The sequence below is a fragment of the Pezoporus flaviventris genome, unplaced genomic scaffold (genome assembly GCF_033815535.1).
Source record: "Pezoporus flaviventris isolate CSIRO_AGI_PZ_B2104156 unplaced genomic scaffold, CSIRO_AGI_Pfla_v1 ptg000213l, whole genome shotgun sequence".
NCBI classification, from domain to species: domain Eukaryota; kingdom Metazoa; phylum Chordata; class Aves; order Psittaciformes; family Psittacidae; genus Pezoporus; species Pezoporus flaviventris.
In genome coordinates this window covers 6440263-6458501 of record NW_026892761.1, presented here as the reverse complement: position 1 = coordinate 6458501, position 18239 = coordinate 6440263, and the positions used below count along the sequence as shown (strand labels likewise).

The 18239-nt window shown below is 38.1% G+C and overlaps 1 protein-coding gene across 9 annotated transcripts in view; it reads right to left on the bottom strand.

Annotated features, from left to right (window-relative positions):
* Window positions 1–18239, bottom strand: part of STAU1 (staufen double-stranded RNA binding protein 1) — a 31980-nt gene that overhangs the window by 10637 nt on the left and 3104 nt on the right. For 8 of the 9 annotated variants that reach the window (XM_061441776.1, XM_061441778.1, XM_061441781.1 and 5 more), the window contains exons 2-6: window positions 10411–10687; window positions 9464–9588; window positions 7297–7453; window positions 5535–5673; window positions 4641–4806 (exon numbers count right to left, since the gene is read on the bottom strand). In XM_061441776.1, coding sequence (XP_061297760.1) covers window positions 4641–4806; window positions 5535–5673; window positions 7297–7453; window positions 9464–9588; window positions 10411–10603 — 780 coding nt within the window. In that variant the 5' untranslated portion in view covers window positions 10604–10687. Of the gene's footprint in view, window positions 1–4640; window positions 4807–5534; window positions 5674–7296; window positions 7454–9463; window positions 9589–10410; window positions 10688–15342; window positions 15409–18239 lie in introns of all 9 variants that reach the window. The other variant, XM_061441777.1, reaches the window with a different exon arrangement.

The window sequence follows — 18239 nt, the reverse complement described above, 5'->3', positions numbered from 1 at the left end:
ATAAAAATGATTTAAATATTTTATTGGAGCAGCAGAAATAGGCTAGAGAGCTCTCATTGACTGAAACTAGTTTTGATGGTAGCAAGCATCCCCAATGTCTGTTACAGACAAATTAGATTAAAACATGAAGGAATTTTTTTTTTCCAACACTTAAAGCAGCCTCTTCCCATCTCAGACAGAAGTATTAATAAAATCAATCTGTGGTTTTCACTCCTCCCACTGTCCCATCAGGTTCTACACCGTACTTATGGGTTGACCTTGTATTTCAGGTTCGAGATGCAACCGTTTCGGAAGAGCACATATAGCCCAACATCCTTTTACAAAGATAACATCTAATACTTCTAATCCCACTACTACATCCAGTCTCCAAACTCTCTGTGGAGGTGTACTTAGGGCGATCTTCGGGTCCCTGAATACTGAGACCACACGATGGCACCACTCCCATGGGAGCAAGGTAGGTGCACTGTGACTGCATGAGAAACGAGGAGGCAACACCTACACTGGAGGAACCATACTATACCTCAGCAGAAGGCACAATGCACATAAAAACCAAGACTGAACACAGGAGTCAAAAGTCTTGAGCATCATATTCTAAAGCCTATTTTAAATGCAGTTGGTAAGTTCAAAAGGAATAGCATCATATACCTAGAAAAAAATATTTGAACTACTAACGTCTTATTATGGTCTAGGTGTTACAGCAAGTTTACCACTGTCACCTCTAGGAATAATCTCTCACTACCCTTACTGTCAAAACATTAGCACAATCACTTTAAGTACAAGTATTTTTCCCCTCCTAATTTCAGATACATACTATTTTTTCAAGTGCCATGTTTCTTCCTTGCAAAGCTGATGAGGACTTCTTTTATGGGATTAGGTTTTTCCCATTTAATATCTTTTCAAAAGAATACAAATAAATAGTACGGGATGCTTTACTGTATCACAGTATGCGTTCTTGACATATTAGTTCTGTTCACACGGTGTAAAACACTGGTACTTTTCTTCAATACCTCTACCTAAAAGAAGTAAATCAATCGCAAAATAACACTTAAGAGATCTTAGCTATTTTACCAATTATTTTGGTAGACCCTTCTACTTTGGAGGTCTCTACTTGAGTTCCAGATCAGTTTATTTTATAAATCAAAACTAACTATATACACATGCTCTCCCTCTTTCTCTTTCCCTGCACACCTCTAGGCAGATGACCTATAAAGTCTGCTTTCAAAGTAGTTTGCATGTATGCATACACTAAACTCACCAAGGCCTAAATTGGAACGAGACCACAAATACAAGCTTTTACCACTCTCAGCTCTAATCAAATTGTTCAAGTCCATCTCTAACAAGTGAAAAAAAAAAAAAGTCCCAAAGGAAACAAAGTGATAGATTGAAAAACTCCCAAGCAAACTGCAGAAGTAATATACTCCTTCAAGAGGAATTTGCCCTTCTAGGAACACCTTCAACATGCACTTCCTCAAAGACTGCTTGTAAGCAAATTATGAAAGCCACTGGAGTTTCTGATTAGAACGACACTGATGTCAACACAGCAGTCAGTGTGGCTGCTTTCTTCCATGTTACAGGTATAAAGAGCAGCTGAAATTTACCAAATAGGTTGGCAAAACACATAGAAGCAATTCTAGTTTTAGTATTTTCAGGCAAAAGTTAGAATTTCTGTCTAAGAATTGTACTAGAAAGCATAGCTTTCTATGTTTTCTAAGTGTCAAAATCGATGATTTATCATCTCTGTCTTTGATTACACAAAGTAACCGTGTTCTGCAACTTTGTCAGTGTGTCTTAACTCCAGTCAGACTAATTGAGGTTGGAAAGGTCTGTTGGAGGTCTCTTACAACCTCCCACTCAAAGCAGAGCAAACTTTTAAATTCAATTGGGTTGTTCAGATAGAGCTTTGTCCAGTTGAGAGCTAACATTACTAATTTTTTTCCTGCCACTTGCTTCTAGATTTGCAGTCTCAGAAGGTGTGGGAAAAGGTCACATTACCATAGAGTCTAATTTTATTCAATGATTTCTTCTTAGAATCATAAAATCATTTAGGTTGGAAAAGACCTTTAAGATCATTGAGTCCAACCATTATTAAGCACTGAATATTCTATTTTAAAAATCCAAGAGTTAAATCTTGTAAATACAAAAATTTGTAAAATAATAAAATAAATAAAAAGCACAAAATACTGCCCTAAATACAAGAGTTCAAGCTTAAGCATATTCTGTTCACACACACAAATGGGATACACAAAAATAAGTAGATTTAAAAGGAAAATTATTGAAAATATCAAATGACAGGTAGGAAGCATCAAGGATTGTGTCTGCTTCTGAAATCCTACTTTGCCTCCCCTGTAGATACCCCTTATAATAGCATCTCCTGTATCCTTCAAGGACCTTGCCTCACTGAATGCAAGAATGAACAGTGCTCGCTCTGTAGTAGAATCCTCCTCTCTAGTGCAAAATGCTGCTACAAAATCAGCAATTCCCCCAGTTATTTCTAAAACTACAATATTTGAAAGCCATTTAAGACCTGATTTATCCCAGTACAGACTGTACTCTCTGTTCAAAGGACTGCTCTCCTTAAGCATAGCTACAGTTCTTACTGTTCTTTTTGTAGACAAGTCAAACAAATAGAAAAGTAAAATGACAAATGCATGTTTCTCATGAAAGTGTAAGTGAATTGCTCAGCAAAATAGCAGGGTCAAGACAGCATTCAGTTCCCAGTGAGCTGGCAACTGATTTCTTCATAAAGTAATTCTCTCTTCTTCAAATCTCCTGCATCATTCACAATAGTATTTCCCTTATGATGTCCTTACAAAAAGGAGAGACTCTATAGGTTTTCTTCCTTTTCCTCCTGCTTTACACCCCTGACACTGAAGGAGACATCTTACAGAAAAGGATACGTGGTCACAAAGACAATCGCAGTGTTTGTTCTGAAGACCTCACATTACTCAACTTTAAACACAACTCTACCACTATTCAGAAAGTCACTTGTACAGAAGCATTTCTAAAAAAGTGAACAAAAGGATCACATGTGATCCTATTATGTTCCTCACAGTTGGACTCCTTAGGTCCAGTATGTGGAACTTTGCTACTCGAGATGAAAAAATGGCTGATGATGGTATGGTATCTTTTACAAGGGTGAGTGCAAAAAAGATGATGTTGTGCATCACTGGCACAGAATGACAATACTCAAGAATTTGGGGGTCACCCTCAGGTTTGACCTCTTCTGCATGAAGCCTTCCAGCTTGTCTTTGACCACACTCTGCCTATTACCAGTTCTGGATATCAGTGCAGAACTCATCTCCACTCTTTCAGCTTTTACTCCCTGCATCACTCTCTTCTCCCAGTAGCATTTGTAATCTCTTGGCATCCTCCATCATTCAATAATCTACATTTCTCAAGGAGAGCTTTCTGTTACCCAAAGCAATACCATCAATGCCTCCTAGGCCTCTCCCCTGAACCATAAGATGCAGTGTTTTGGCTTAATTATCTGAGCAATACTTCCTCCCACAAATACACTTTGAAGTTTTAAACTCAGTGTCCCTTGGCTTTACAACACATTTCCTAAATCCTCTTGCTCCACCATTCCTAGTAGTTCCCAGGTATTTTTTGTTCCCAGTCTGAGATCCTTTATTACCTTCTTGCCTAATTCTTCATGTTCCTTCTTTCTCAGCACACAGCCAAGACTCTGTATCTATGCAAGTTCTCATGATTGTAAGTTACCAGTCTGACCTCCACTTCCTCCTCACCTCTCTGGCAGTGTCCTAGTCTCTCTTGCTTCTAGGTTTGCACTGTATGTCCCCCACCTCCTCAACACGATCTAGATGCCAGCATGGAGTACATCAATGGGTCTCTTGCTCTTGCTCTTAGTTCTAACATCAAGCCCTCATAATTCAGGTATAATGAGCCCATAAAGGAAAGACTAAATACACTCTTTGTAGCAATCAGCCAACACCTAGGGAGGGGGTGCACACAGTCAGCCAGCCCAAGAAGCTGTAACTTGTGTGTGCACAATGAGACCTGCCTAAAGCAACCTAACAAAAAAGCATGAAAAACCCCTAGTGGCAGGGTCTCAGAAGGAAAGTGCTGGACAGCTATAAATATACTGAGGGACAAAAATTTGTTTCTTATATTCATATTAAAATGTGTGAACAAGGTTATTACTTCCATGAAATTCCCTCTCTTCTAGAATTTCCATGGTTCTTTCAAAAAATCACACAGGAATTTTGCCCAGGAAGCAAACCTATGCGCGATTTCTAGGTTGCCCATACTAGAACACAAGCACCCCATTTACATACTTTTTCAGAAGGTTGTATGTGATCTGCACCTGATAAGAAATTAGTTCCTATCTATGCTTCCAGTGCTCTGACAGAGCACTAACATATCTGACAGAGGTCTATAGCATTACTGTAGAAAAAAATAACAGCAAAATAATTAACATAAATTCATTTAGAAAAACCTTAGTTTCATCAAAATTTATGTTTTTAAATCAAACTGTTTCTATTGTCACAAGTAGGTCAACATTACTAAGCAGAACTAAATTTCACAACTGTCCTTTTCTTCTTATTAAGGAAAAAACCCCTACAACAGTATCTCAGTTTATCTGAGAAGTTTATGCTTACAACACTAAGATTAATTCCCACCTCTGGTTTCTCAGGCAAGGGCTCATTCTGCAGAACTTTCAGTGCTTTAGCAGCTGCGTCATGTTTAGCAGCTTGTCTTGTTCTTCCTTTCCCGTGAAACTGCTGCCCTCCAATTGAAAGCTCAACTTGATAAAGTAAGGGCCCAACAGGAAATGGGTAAAAGTACCTGCAAAGAGAGGGATTTAAATAAGCACAGAGTTTGGCCTACAAAGTAAACAGAAACATAAGTTATATGTGGATGAATCTCTCAGATATCAGTAACCATGACTCAGCACTGAAGCCCAAGTATTAAAAAGCCAGATTCTGATTTAAAATCTATAAAAAAAAACTTTAGGGAGAGATTTCTGAAACAGAATATCAACATTTCTTGTTTTATAATTGTTTAACCAACTAGAACAGAGAAAGACAATGTAACCACGCTTTTATAGGTTTGGCAGGCCAGTGAGTTTGGAATTCTCAATTCCTATGCCCATATAAAATTCTTTAAACAGAAGCTTTCTTTTAAATAGCTTTAGAAATAGCATAAAACTGATTCCTTCACTTTTGCTTTTCCACAGAAAGGAAACACAATAAATATTTAGCTAATATTTAGCTATTTCATGAAGCTGGCTATATCCGAATGCTGTCAAAAAAGCTTTGCTCTTTGGTTCAGTTCTCTTTTTCCTCCTCTTGCCCTACTCCCAAAGAAAAAAAAACAACTTAAATAAGACAAATTACAGATATTAATAGGGTGTACTTATCAAAACCTTTGGCCTCATAAGATGGCTGTGTTTCAAGCTGAATATCCCCTTAAGGGCCATTCTATTTTTAGCTAATTTTGAGAAGATAGCATCGAAGCACTCAGATGATGAGTGGAAATGAGACTGCAGACCCAAAAACTTAAGCAATACATACCGTGGAGGATAAGTACCACCTCTCATAGTATAGTTGTAAGTGGATCTCATCCCTGTGTAAGGATCAATGGGTTTGTACATAGGTTTCTTTCCCAGTTTCATGCAAAGTGCATTTAACTCCACTGTGGGGGTTACGCTGTCTAAATAAAAAGGAATATAGAGTTGATACAGCTGTCACAGGAACTGAAACTATCTAAACTCTTATGCTGTCTCAAAGCAGGGAAAAATAAGCTCAAGTTTTGCCACATGGAGTATCTTAATGAATTCTGAATAGAAATGCTAATGAACACAAAGAAAAAAGTCTATTTGATGCATATTAAATTAGCAGACTGGTATTAGTTGTGATAAATACTGATACAGAAAAGTGAATTTGCTGGAGGCTTTTTCATTTGTTTTGCTTTAAAGTTGTGAAGCTACCAATTAATTTGGTTTTAGAGGGTATCTAACAACATGGTCTGCAGAACAGAAACTTCCTTCCCCCCAAATATGTTTAAATTGACAGACACGCTACATACCTTCTGTGTCTGTTGTTTACTGAGAATGATGAAATGTTTCTCTTTGTACTTTATGACCTAAGAAGGGGGTTTATGACTCTTCACTTTTAAATTGCAACTGGCCTATTCAAATGGAAGGTATATTGCCACCGAGGGCTAGAAACATTTCTCTCAATGCAGATATCATGTGGATGAAGAATTGACTCCCTGGCTATTCTCATTTGAGAAAGAACAGTCATGTAAATGGTAATTTTTTTCTATCACAGGCCTCACTGGATCAAAAATCCGTGTGTCCTCAAGTATAACAGTGCTCTGTTGTAGGGCAGTTGCCAAACAAAAATGAAATTATGGAACAGATTCACAGACAAAATTAGTAATTGCTAACTTCTAATATTTTCACTGTTGACTGTATAAAGTGTTTCTAAAGAAAGAATTCAGGTAATATCAGAACACAACACAAACCTTTAACCTAGATTAAAGGTTTGAACCTTTGCTGAACATGCTAATACTACCCCAACAGCTTTGAATTCAAGTCACTATGAGTAAATCCAAAACGATCTCATGTACAGCTGAGATGTGAAGCTAGTTCATACTAAATTTTACATTTTAAATATATCTTGAAAGCAATCTCAGTAAACTAAGAAGTTCCCTCAACACAGTAAACTACAATTTAAATGCCCTTATACAAATCAACATCTATGCCTCTTTAAAGAGGTATAAATGAAGCAAATTCCAATCTGATCCAATCCCTCAACACAAATTTAAGAGGTTGGGGTTTTGCTGGGTTGGTTGGTTTGTATTGGGTTTACTCTTAAATGATCATATCAGAATCACTAAACACATTCTTCTGCCTGTGCGAAAGATTATTCCTTGCTGTGACCAAATCTGTCATGTGTGGCTGGTTGGTTTGTTTGTACTTAGGGTTTAGGGTTTTTTAAGATGAGGATAAACATCTTTTCCAGGGTTTCACCAAGTGTTACAATACAAAACAGTAAGCTAAGCAGTGGGTTCTTCAAGCCTGAATGACTTGATGGAAAACCCCTATGACTTTAATTTGTTAATATGATGATTTTTATCATGTTGCCTACAACTATCAAAGATTAAATCAGGAAAACTTGATGACTGCCACTGTTAAATACGCAGAATTGCTGGGTTTAATCATCCTTATGCAAGTCCTATATATATATATATATATATATACACATATATCAAAACCAGAAAGGTTTATTCTGTGCACTTTCTTTCAAATCAGTTTGTTGTGGCACATACCTGGATTCTTGCCTTCACTCCGAGATGGACGAGCTGTAGGCTTAGGGAATTTTGTCCCTTCCAAAGCTTTGGCAGCTGCCGCATGTTGCGCTTTTTTAATACTAGTTCCTTCAGCTTCCCAGTGCTGGTCCCCAAGGGTCAGCTGCACTGTAAACACCTCAGAAATAGAAAACATGAGGTTTATTATGAACTGCTTTGGAATTCACATAACTTACTAGACCCTCTTACACAAAACAATGAGTCTTTGAGTGATGCAAAAATTAAGAATATGGTAATCAAAGCTTTCCTCAACTACTATGTTGTCTCCAGACTTTAAGCACCTTGGACATGAATAGGATTTTCCCGATTCTAAGAATTTCACAATAGTTGTAGCTTGCAACCATCCTGCATCCTGCATGAGATCATACAGGCTAAGAAACAAAAGACACTGTGTGCATAGAGGTAACAGCTACGTGGGCAGCTGGCATGCCAGCATTACTCTGAACAGCAGCCTTGAAATTCAGACTTTTGTATTCCACATAACTCGATTCTTGCTTTAATAATGTGTTTTGGGTTTGTTTTTTTTCCACTATATTTTTCAGGAGCTTGAGAAAAGATACCTTCCCACTGCAGCATAAAAGCTCCTACATGCCCACAGGTGAGCACAAGCCTATCTGATTACCAAGCAAAGCTCTGCGGCACTTTTTAAGTATGTGGGGTAAGGAAGAATATCTATTGCCCTAAATTTTCACAAATTAATCAGACAACAGCAAGCCAAAGTCTCCTTGGTAATTAAATGAAGTTTAATTTCAATCAGAATGAAAACACAAACGGACAGCTGCTCTGAATGTTATACCAATATTTTTTCTAAATGCAAACCTTGTCTCCTTTGCACATTGACATTGACATTACACATTTTAGTTCTTAGTATTATTAAACTCCAAGTTACTGGAATCTAACATACAACAACCACTGTTCCAGATAACACCTTAAAGAGACAATGTCACATTAGACAAACACATCCCAGGCTGATTTCCCTCATATGCCTGGACCTCACTTCTCGTACAACAGAGCTCTTCAGTAAGGATTTAAAAGGTTAGTAATGCTAAAACTCACTTCCCTCAGTGTTCTTTAAACTAACACAAACTGCTTGTATATTTGCTGTATTCCTGACAAACTCTCTCTACATATGAGCAGAACACCAGAGGAATTGTATATAACCAAGATTTTTTACACACTGTAAAAGATACACCATGATATGGAATGAACAGCACGTGCTGATCTAACCTTGGCATTCTTGCAAGAACTAAAGATTATTTTGCTAAAGTAACTGTTCCAGAACAGGTGAATGTTCTTGAACATTCTGTTCAATCATCCTGTACTTCGGGCAGTAAAGAATATATACTAAGATCCTTGTTTCCCAAATATTGGGCAATTAGGATAGAAAGGTTCAGTTTATTTACAACTTTTTTATTCAAAACAGAGCAACAGCAAAGCAACATTCAGTTATGATGTGCACAAGAGAGAACAACTCTTAAATACTAAAAGTTAATCCAGACATACCAACAAATACAGATTTGTACCTTGCCAGCTACATAGACAAATGTACGTAGTAAGCACAATTCCTTATATAGCCTTTTTCCTAAAGAAACACAACTGCCCTAGAACTTCCTGCATCTCACAAGATAATTTGGACTAATAAACTATTTTAATCTTTTAAAGATTGGTGGGATTAATATCAAACCATTAAAATGCACCACGGGAATAACACAGAAAATTTGCATAACAGGCCAGATGCAAAACAAAAGCTAAACATCGTACTAGAAAATGATTGTAAAACATCATCCATATTTAATACATTGTTTTTTTAGTAAAGAGTGCAAAGGACAAACCTGGATTTATTAAACAAAAGCCAGGCATTGCATAATGCAGCTAACATAAACAACTCTTCAAAAAAGCTAAGTAGCTTTAAGTAACAGGTAAATTCAACCTCTATGTACTTTGAGAAACAAACTTTTAGTACACGTCTACCAGCTTCACACTTCCCTACCATCAATACTTTGGTGAGCTTCCTATTCCTCTCTATTATTCTGTATTATCTTGCACCAAAAACATATACTTCCCTTCTCCACTTATGAAACTGAAAGAGCACAAACAACAGCAGTAAGAAACTTCTATGACTATTTACCTTAGAATGAGCTGGACCTTGCTCACTCAAAAGCTTATACTCAGGCTGAATCTTGTTGAAACGGGCTAACTCATTCACAAGACACATTGGGGTTTTCTCTTTGGGGTTTGCCATGTTTGAAGGAGCTGAAAGATTACATAAAATTAGATGAATGAGCAGGTAGCTAGGAACTCTACTACACTTTTTTAATAATAAAAAATCGCATTGGCTTAAAATTTAGTTGTCTGCAATACACCACTTCTCAGAAAAGATCTGCTGGAATAGACAGCTTTGCTGTTAGGCAATCTGGGAGCCATCTACTGAACTCTGGGATTTCCAAGCAAATCATGTGTCTAAAAGACAGCATCTTTAAATGTAATGTTTCAATGCAAGCAAGAAGGCTGCGGTTAGAAGACTCCCGCATTTAGCTTGCATCTTATGTAGAAGATTTCAAGAAACAAATCTTCTAAGTATCCTTACTTTGAGTAATTTCAGAAAGTGCACTCATTTCTTTCTTTTTCCTTCTGTTTTCCCCTATTATTTTTTTATTTATTTATTACCTTTTACTTGCTCTATTAGATTTTATTAGCACAATACATTTTTCATTACACTGGTCATAAAAGAACTAAAGGTGATAGAACTAAACAAACTATTTCAAGTAACACTTCTTTTACATTTAAAACAAGCCACTTGTAGAAAAGCTGAATAGCAATGTTTTAAAAAATTCAGTTTTACAATGTTAAATATTATTTACTATTACAAACATTTCAGCTGATTATTAGTACTCCATGGAAGAGTATGTTTCTATCTGTCTCAAAAAGACTTCATTCAATATGGAGAAAGCATTACAAGCTACTGCATTTGGATAAATATTAAAGTATTTGTAGATGCAGGACCCCAAGAATGTATCATGCCAAACTATGAACACGAAGAATACTGAAACTTAATTAACAGACACTCAATCTTACCTGCAGCTGCATTGGTGGACGTAACTGACGCAGAGGGTAAAGCAGAGTTTTGGATAGGTCTACCTGCATTTTCAGAGGGCAAAGAACTAGTAGTAGAAGGAATACTCAAAGGCTGTGAAAGAGATGGGGTTTTATTCAATATTTGGTTCCCTGCAAGGGCAGCAGAAGGATTCTGAATTTGAACTTGAGACATGTTCACTTCCAACCAGAGCAAATTACTGTAGGGAAACAGCTTTGAATGCAGGCAAACTCAGTGTGATGAAGCCAAATTGCTGACCTAAAATGCAAACATGAAGAAAAAAAATTATACTAAATATTCAGCATTCTCTAACTATCAATCTATTGAAATTATTTCTTCCATCAGCAAAAAGGGGCAGAAGTGTTCAATCAAGCATCCACTTTCCATTTTGTATGCAGTAAGTCATGCATCCAGTTTTAATAGCATATTCAATCTATACACCCTATCATTTAAGTTTCACATTTCTTTCATTTACAAAAGTAGTACAGAACCTTTGTTTATGCTTGTTCATTTAAGAAAACTACCCATCTGTTTCCCCTATCATTGAATCCACTTACAACACAAATCCAGGTACTTAAACTGATAGCCACAGCTTATATACTAAACAAAGAACAACTTTCATGAACAGATTACATTTTAGGCAATCTACCATTTGAAGTTAAAGATTTTGATTTCGAAGGACAAGCAGTAAATGCAGTCTTTACAAAACAATAATTTGGAGCATGAACCCTTTATTATAATTGTGTACTTTTTACCCCAGGATGACCAAGAAGAATGCCCAGCCATTTTTGTGGGGAGCACAAGTGGTACCCAGCAGAAAATGAGTACCTATGACTGGGAAAAGTGAAGGTGCAAGAGTTCCTAAGTTTTAGAAGCTACATGTGTGCTTGAAGGTTACTTCTATTTAAGCCAGAACATGTCTCAGTAACAGTTCAAGCATCAATTTAGATTTATTTGGCCTCAACACCACAAGCAAGAGTTGGATTTGCTCATAGGCATCTATGTTCATTTAAGGAAAAACACCTCCAAGTGATGAACTTGCACCAGTCAATGTGAAGTACTGGGATAGGTCCTTCCTCCACCAACAAATTAGTGTTGGATTTCTCTTCCACATGGATGCAACAGTATCTTCACGCTCACACAGTTATACCTAAATATACTCTAACAGGTTGCTGTTCTGAAGGCTGCCAGAGCTCAGCTGCCCATATCCGCTTACGATCCACGTATCCATGTATTTATTAAAAATAAATTTTACAGCCAAGTAAGTACATTTCACACACAAACACACCCCCTTGTGCACACACACACACTGGTCACTGACAGGTTTTATTGGGGCTGCAAACAAAGGTTTGTTCTCTCATAATTTATAGATGGGAAGCAGAAATCACTGCTCCAGATACCACCAGGGAGCTATTAGTAGCAACACAACTCCACTAGTGCTCTGTAAGCTTCAAATTCTGAACCTGTGAATGGACTTCCAAATGTAAGAGGAGCAGCAATGAGTCAGAGAGAAGCTTTTAGCTAGTTACTGACAAAACAAACCTAAGAGGAGAACCTAGGCTAAAACATTCATGGATACGAAGATCAATGTATTTATGTGTTAAGAAGAAAGAAGCCAGAGGGAAACAATGGATACACCAAGAGATCTACCATTTAGAATATTTTTTCTTTGAAAAAAACATCATGAACATGTCAGGCTTATCTTACTACTGGTTGGGTAACTCTGTGCTAGAGCACAAAATCAGTTCAGATCTCGTTAGTTCAGAAGACCTGTATGTAGATTATACTCAAAACAAATCCTATCCTATATTTGACTACTAAATTTGCAGAAATTACACGTTGGGTGCACTGTAACTGTGAAAATGGTATTAGGGAGTCAATCTAAAGGAACTCCAAGAAGTGTTAAGACAAAGATGAGAAGGATGTAGAATAAGACTCCAGGGTAATAATTTTATAATCCCCACGTTTCATTCCCAGGAGCATCACTAGAAATGCTGAAAAATTCCAAACATAATACAACAATAATAATTGCCTAGAAAAGACTATAAAGTCTTCCCATGCAATAAAAAAAGCTAATTTCCCTTTTGTGCTGAACTGCAAAGCCCTTCACAGTAATTGAAGTTAAACAGTTTCGAACCCAAACGTTTTGAGAAGATGACACCAAAAGGTTTTATTTTGAAGTCAGTAACTTCAGGATCTTTCAGGTCAGGCTGGAAAGGAAGCCTGAAATCCTTTTGTGAAGACTCTGCCAGCCAGAACTCTGCTGTTAAAGCAAGGCATTATCCTTCATTTACTTGCCATAACCTGGTTTTACAGAACATGGAATTTCTGCTCCACAATGAATACATTAAATTGGTTTTCTAGTCTTACAATGCAGAGAACAACATACCAATCCCTGGTAAATTTTCTCCCCCCAGAAGGGAAGCCACTGACAAGGATATTATTAGTTCACTTTCCGTATTTACAGCAGAGCACTATGGAACCTCAGCAGTACAGCTCAGACCCCTCTCTACCCAGCTTTCTCTCCATCAAGAGTTACAGCCATCAGTGTTCAGCCTGGAAAAGCTTTTCTTTAAACACCTCTGGTTAGAATAATACTCAGGACAGACAAGTCAGCTATTAGTCACAAAAATCTGTGGAGACTTGAGGTCACATCCGAGTGCTTGAAACAATAAGGTTTTGGAAATTGATCCCATTTCAAACAGACTTCAGCAGTGCACATTAGACAAGCAGACCAAAAAACACTGCTACAGAAACATCCATAGCTCGTAACCTGCTTATTCTCAACACACAAACCAATCACCTGCTTCTTCAGCAGTCTGGCTGCTTGGTCACAGCTAAACAGACAAGGACAGACCTAGGAAAGTGTTTGAAGTACACCTCACTGGAATCCACCATGTGCCCTCCACAGCCCTTCCTCAAACTAAAGAGTTCAGCCCTCATGTATCTTCCGGGAATCCAAAAGACTTTCAGCCTGACAAGGAACCAAGTATGAAGAGTTCAAGCTCAGCTCACTGTATGCATCTGTAAGGCAGTAACAATCCCACCCATGTTTCTTTGCAGAATGCTTTGCAACTATAAATGTAACCATGATTTCATAACCAAAATTGCTGTATTTGTAATGTGGCCTCTGGAGCCATTAATTTATCAAGAAAGAAAACATGCACTCAAGATCTTGGGAGTGCTCCTTTCCATGACTGTTTCTAAAGGCGGAGGAAAGATAAGCTGCAATGCCTAACCAAAAGGAAATTGTAGGGAATTGGTAAGCTACATCTTTACTTGAAATGTTAATCTGAAACCTGTAGAACACATTGCTGTCCAGGTTTTATCCCCAAGACATTCAAGTAGCTGAGAACTTGGCCATGCACAGCTGAAGAGAAAGTTATTGTCAGGGAAAGAGCCGATGCAACGAAAATAAAACTTTCCCAACAAAGGTATCATTTTTAACCTAAGCAAATATAATGCTTGTTTCTTCATAAACTGCTGTATCATTTCTACATAAATTGCTGCTACATCATCATTATGTTTCTCTCTCCTTCACGGATCTCACATGTTTTATATTCATATCAAAAGTCGAATCTACATCCTGCAAGTCATCAGCAATTCAGAACTACTTCAGAGTTCATTAGACTAAATTCAGGAGGAACCAAAACAGAGTAGGCATTAAAAGCATCTTGTGAATTGCTGAGATTCCACTTTACAAATTTCTGAGTATTTTACACACTACACAGTAACTTAAAAGATTATACCTTGCAAGTTTATATGCACAAATATATGTTTGCTTTTTTAAAACACTCAGTTCATACTTTAACAAGCATCTTCAAAGAACAGGCTGACAAAACAAACAGGAATGATGTCTGTATTTTTTCAGCTACCTGTGAAGTTTACAATGCTGTAGTTGACTCGTGTGAAGTATTTCACTAGGACACAAGAATAGTCCATCGTTGCACATTTAATTATAGGTCATTTGAGGATTCTATTTTGGGTTTACAATGCTTTTCTAAAGTAACATGCCTTCTACCCTATAACAGGCTTACAAAATCCTAACTATCCAAGAAAAAAGTACCATTATCTAGAAAGCTGAGACTATCAACTTCTAAAGGCTGTTTCAGTGGATACAGAAATAGAGATGCCAGAACTTCAGGTGATTTTTCCATGTAATTGGGGTTAGTCAATTCAAATTTAACAAGACAAACAATAGTACAGGTAAGTGACCCCTATACAACACACAAAGAATGGTTGGAACTTAAAACCACTCACAAACATTGAAAGATAGGTGAACAAACAAATGTTCTACTCACAGCATCTTTGCCAGCAACTAATCACATAACCTGCTCCTTTCCCACCCTTCCACACTTATGTTTTGCTAACTCAGATGTTAATACTTTAAATTTTACTGAGACAGCGTTGCACTAGAGCATTATCCTCATGATGGTAATGACTACATCAAACAACTCAATGACCTATGGACGGTAACAACCTCAGAGATGGATTTTCAGACGACAGAGCACTGTTCCCCACTCCAGTTTTTAGATTTCTATTTTCTTCTGGCACAGCACTGCCTGGAACATTCCCAGAAATGTTGAATACATTAAAATGCAAAGTTCGGAAGTCATTAAGGTAACCAAAAGGCAAGCAAAGAAATGCACAGAGATGTGAACATTGCCTGCGTCCACTCAGCCAAAAGTAAAATCTTCCTCCATAAAAGCAAGAATCTAGCATTGTCAGATAAAAGTTCTCTTGGGGCTTCTTTGTGTTATAGTTCTCAAAGGTGTTGCAGATAGAAGCCAGAGGATCAAACAAAAACCAGACACTTCCTGTGGATAATCATGTTTTACCACAACTCGTGGTTTATTTAATACGATGCAAATGAAAGGTAAGAAACTTTAATGTTTTAAGTAAGTTTCCTGTACCTTTAGGAGATCCAGAGAGTGCAGATTTGGATTTAGTTCTGATAGGATATTTATGATGTAGATTGCCTAAAAGGAAAAACAGAGAGTTAGCATTTTGCTTCCTAAAGCTACAAAAAAGATCTTCTGTATCAATGTCTCACCACTACATGCAGTTTGCCTCATCCATTTGGATGACAAGAATTTGTCTGACCATTAAACTCTTACTGACAGACCGCTCAAAGAAACTGTTTTTTTCCAAGCAGAAATTCCAACCTGATCTAAGAATCATCTTTCCTTGCTTTTTCCCCTCAAACCCAAGTGATTTTTCTTACACAAGCAGTGCAATCTCACATAGGGCTCTTTGCAGGACTGTAAGAGTCGCTGGCCAATTTCCTTTCTGTAGTAAGGCTTCCAGTTGTGCTGAAGTTAAACCTCTTCCTAACAGCCCTAGAGATCAGCAACTGAAATCAGACCCAGACCTTAATTCACGCAGCCAAACCAAAAGCAAGCCACCAACCGGAGAAACTCTGGCAGCTATTAACTGCAAAAACCTGATACAAATTCTACCTTCTGGCTACATTTCCAGTCTAATGATTTCACTCATAAACAGGCATATAAAAAGAAATCAACCTAGTTAAAACTGTTTTAGAATAAAGCTGTTTCAGTACTGAGTATGAAACCTGTCACTGCATGGACTGCTCTAAATGGAAATCAAAATGTATTTTATTCTGCTTACAAATATAGCACAAAGTGTTTAATCCTTCTTTCCCATGACTAAAGCCAACTGCGCAAAGATGCTAGCAACATTACTACCAGTATCATGGGCAAGATTTAGTCTTGATTAAGGTTAGAACACAGACAACCAAGTTCTTGAATTTACTTCAGACATTTCAAAATCCTACAGGGAACCTTAGAGCTATAAGCAGTTATCTTGGAAGAGTCCTGAAGAACAGATGAGGACACAGCCTGGAAAAGGCAAACATGGTGCCTAATTGTTTAACAGGAGAGTGAAGAAGGAAGACGTGAGGATTACAGTCCTATCAGTTCAACTTTTCTCCTCCAAGTCTTTCTGGAGGCTTAATTAAACACCAGGAAAGTAAGGCAATAGATAATGTTCCCCAGGCAGAATCAAAACCCAAGTTGTACAGACAATTGCATGTTCTCCAGCCATCTCTGGAGGTTAAAACAGGCTCAAGAATGAGTCACTTGACCACAGCAGGAACAAGTACAAGGTTCTGGGCAGGTGCTGTCTGCAGATCAAACACAGCACAGAAAAAGCACCAACTGACACCAGTGGGGTGGGAGAAGAGCTGCAACCAACATAACACCATTACCTAACACAAGCTCTTTTAGGAAAAGTCATCAGCACACTGAGATGCAGAAATGGAAAACAACCTGAGAGATACCTGCAGAAGTCCTCTGCACTCAGCGTTACCGAGCCCTCAGCAGGAGCACTGCATCCACACAAGTACCACGCACCAAGATAGATGTGGACCCAGTTAGCAAAAACAAAGTAGGAAAAGCACAAGACACTCAGCTTTAGAAAAACATAACCTTTAAGAAAAAAGAAAGGATTTGGCCTTGTGTGTGCTGAAGAGAAGGCAGCTGGGGCCTGACAACCAACAGTCTTCAAGCACGTAAAAGGTTTCTGGAGTGGAAAGGAATAATCTGTTCTTCATGCTTAAAGTGGCAGAATTAGAGGCAAGAGGCTTAAAAGTGCATCAAGAAAATGCTTTCCGATAGTAATGGTTGCAGTAAACCATATTGCTTTGGGCGACAGAGGTGACTTCATTGTTGGCAAACTTTAAGTAATTGATAAATATCTACTTAGAAGGAGGCTGGCATACCTGACCCCGCAGAGGGATGGGCTGCTTCATTCCCTCCAGTCCCTCCTATCCCAGATTCCCATGGCTCTGAACACACTTTTGTGCACCTGACTGTAACAGCACGTTTCTGTCTTTGACCAGAGGAAGACAATGGCCTTGTTGTTATGCCAAAGGTTTGGTAAAAAGGGGCTCTCACGTGGGTCCTACCACAGAATTGCTCTGAACCCTGATAAACCACTTGAAAATACAAAAGAGACTAAATCCTCAAAGAAATATATCCTGGAGACATTCCAAAGCCACCTGGACATGTTCCTGTGTAACCTGCTCTAGGTAGCCCTGCCTTGGAAGGGGTTTTGAACTGGATGATCTCCAGAGGTCCCTCCCAACCCTGATGATTCTGTTCTATAGGTTTTATTCATTGTCAGGACCAGAATATGGAAAGGTTATAATAACTCCTAATATTCCTCAGGAGACACAGGCTCGGAAGGATGGAAGTTATGACCTTCTCATTATGCTACTTGTTACAAACATGGACATACCCCATTTAAAACCTCCTCTGCATTCATTCATGACTCAACTGCACCAAGGAGGGAGGGCTTTTTACAGAACGAGAACAGAACAGAATGGGAAACAGAACAGATACCTGATAAACCCATCAAGGTTCAAATTACAAGGACTTCATGACACCACCAACTAAAAATCATGCCATAATAACCAAGAGAAAGTTTTAGCTATAGGAAATGAGGTTTTAAATTAAGCATTGATTTCTTTCTGAAAAGTAGATTCCTCACAACGCAGTGCATCTGAACAGTTACTGACCCTTCACTCACAGAACCAGGAAGATTAATTGCTCCGCATCAACAAACTCTGTTCCCAAAGAAGGGAAGTTCATTTATTCCTATTTCACAGATGAGCAACTAGAGCACAAACCCCAACCAGGGCAAAAGGATTTAGAGATCTGAGGTGGGAGCCAGGCAGAACTGATATACCTAAACAAACACTGGAATGCACAACATTTACTCATTAATCCCTTTGTCACCTGTATTTTTACACTGCTGTAGCTGTATTGCCACTCAGGATCAAGCAACCCTC